At 52.0% G+C, this 1,109-nt stretch overlaps 2 protein-coding genes across 3 annotated transcripts in view; both read left to right on the top strand.

Annotated features, from left to right (window-relative positions):
- The window catches only part of dnaaf11 (dynein axonemal assembly factor 11), a 42,068-nt gene that overhangs the window by 20,573 nt on the left and 20,386 nt on the right, over positions 1-1,109 (top strand). The gene's annotated exons all lie outside the window — the stretch shown is intronic.
- Positions 221-1,109, top strand: part of LOC103480026 (protein tilB homolog) — a 19,632-nt gene continuing 18,743 nt past the window's right edge. The window contains exons 1-2 of the mRNA XM_017309812.1: positions 221-337; positions 568-653. Coding sequence (XP_017165301.1) covers positions 242-337; positions 568-653 — 182 coding nt within the window. The 5' untranslated portion in view covers positions 221-241. The remainder of the gene's footprint in view (positions 338-567; positions 654-1,109) is intronic.

Below are 1,109 nucleotides of genomic sequence, written 5' to 3'. Positions count from 1 at the left end.
GTGAAACCTCTGCAGAGCGTCTCTGGTTGATGACGTCATCATGTGAAACCTCTGCAGCGCTTTAACCTCCACTAACGCCTCAGTCAGAGACACCAAACACCAAACATGATCATCCAGCAGCTGCAGAGCCTCCGGTCCTTCCTGCAGCAAACATTTCATCATTGAATCCACCGGGTCGGCGCCAGAACCGGGTCGCTGCATTAATCTCACTAATTACGGTTCTGAATTATTGACCTTGCAGATGTTCCAGGTGGTTCTTCCTGCGGAGGTGAAGCCCGACAGCTCGACGGCACGGCGCTCCCAGACCACCGGACACCTGGTTCTGACCATGCCTCGGGTCGGTACTGCTGGTTCTGACTGGTTCTGTATTCGGTTCTAAATCAACTAGATGAGAGAATCGACACGCAGACGGTTCAACACTGAAGATGTTAAATAGCTTGTTGTTGCCGTAGCGACGGCTCTGCTCGGGTTTTTAAATCTCAGAGAAACGACAACATCTCTCAGATTTTCTGTTCTTCAAACGACTCCGAACCGGACCGGCCCACTGACCTTTGACCTCTCCCTCAGGCTGAAGGCGAACTCAGAGTGCAGAAGCCCGCTCCTCGCCGGCGCCGAGACGCTCCGAGCCGCAGCTCAGCAGAGGACCGGAACAGGTAGGACCGTGACCCGGACCCAAACCGGAGCGCCGCGGGGCGTCACGCTGACTCTGAACTCCAGGACCGTACTGTAACCAGAACCTCTTGAAACGGGTCACGGGGCGCGGCGCCGGGTCCAGGAAACACAGAGACACTTTACTGAAACCCAAAGGTTACTTCGTACTGTCCAGGTCCAGTTCAAACTCACTGGGTACTTTACGTGTCCAGAACTTCCCAGTCCAGGTCCAGTTCATGTTTCTGGAACCTGATTTTTACTTTCCGAGACATTCCAGGTTCTATTTCCAAGTCCTGCAGTTTTTAAAGATGAGCCAGAATAAATGAGTGCTGCTGGTAGCGAACGGCTTGGTTTGGAGATTAAAGTCTGAAACCGGATCTTTCTGGAAAATCGACTCAGCAGCAACAGAAACAGCCAAATTTAAACCTGAATGTTTCCATAAACGTTCAGTTTAAACC

The sequence above is a fragment of the Poecilia reticulata genome, linkage group LG17, assembly GCF_000633615.1.
Source record: "Poecilia reticulata strain Guanapo linkage group LG17, Guppy_female_1.0+MT, whole genome shotgun sequence".
NCBI lineage: Eukaryota > Metazoa > Chordata > Actinopteri > Cyprinodontiformes > Poeciliidae > Poecilia > Poecilia reticulata.
Note: the sequence above shows the minus strand (reverse complement) of the source record. Positions and strands in the feature narration are given on the sequence as shown.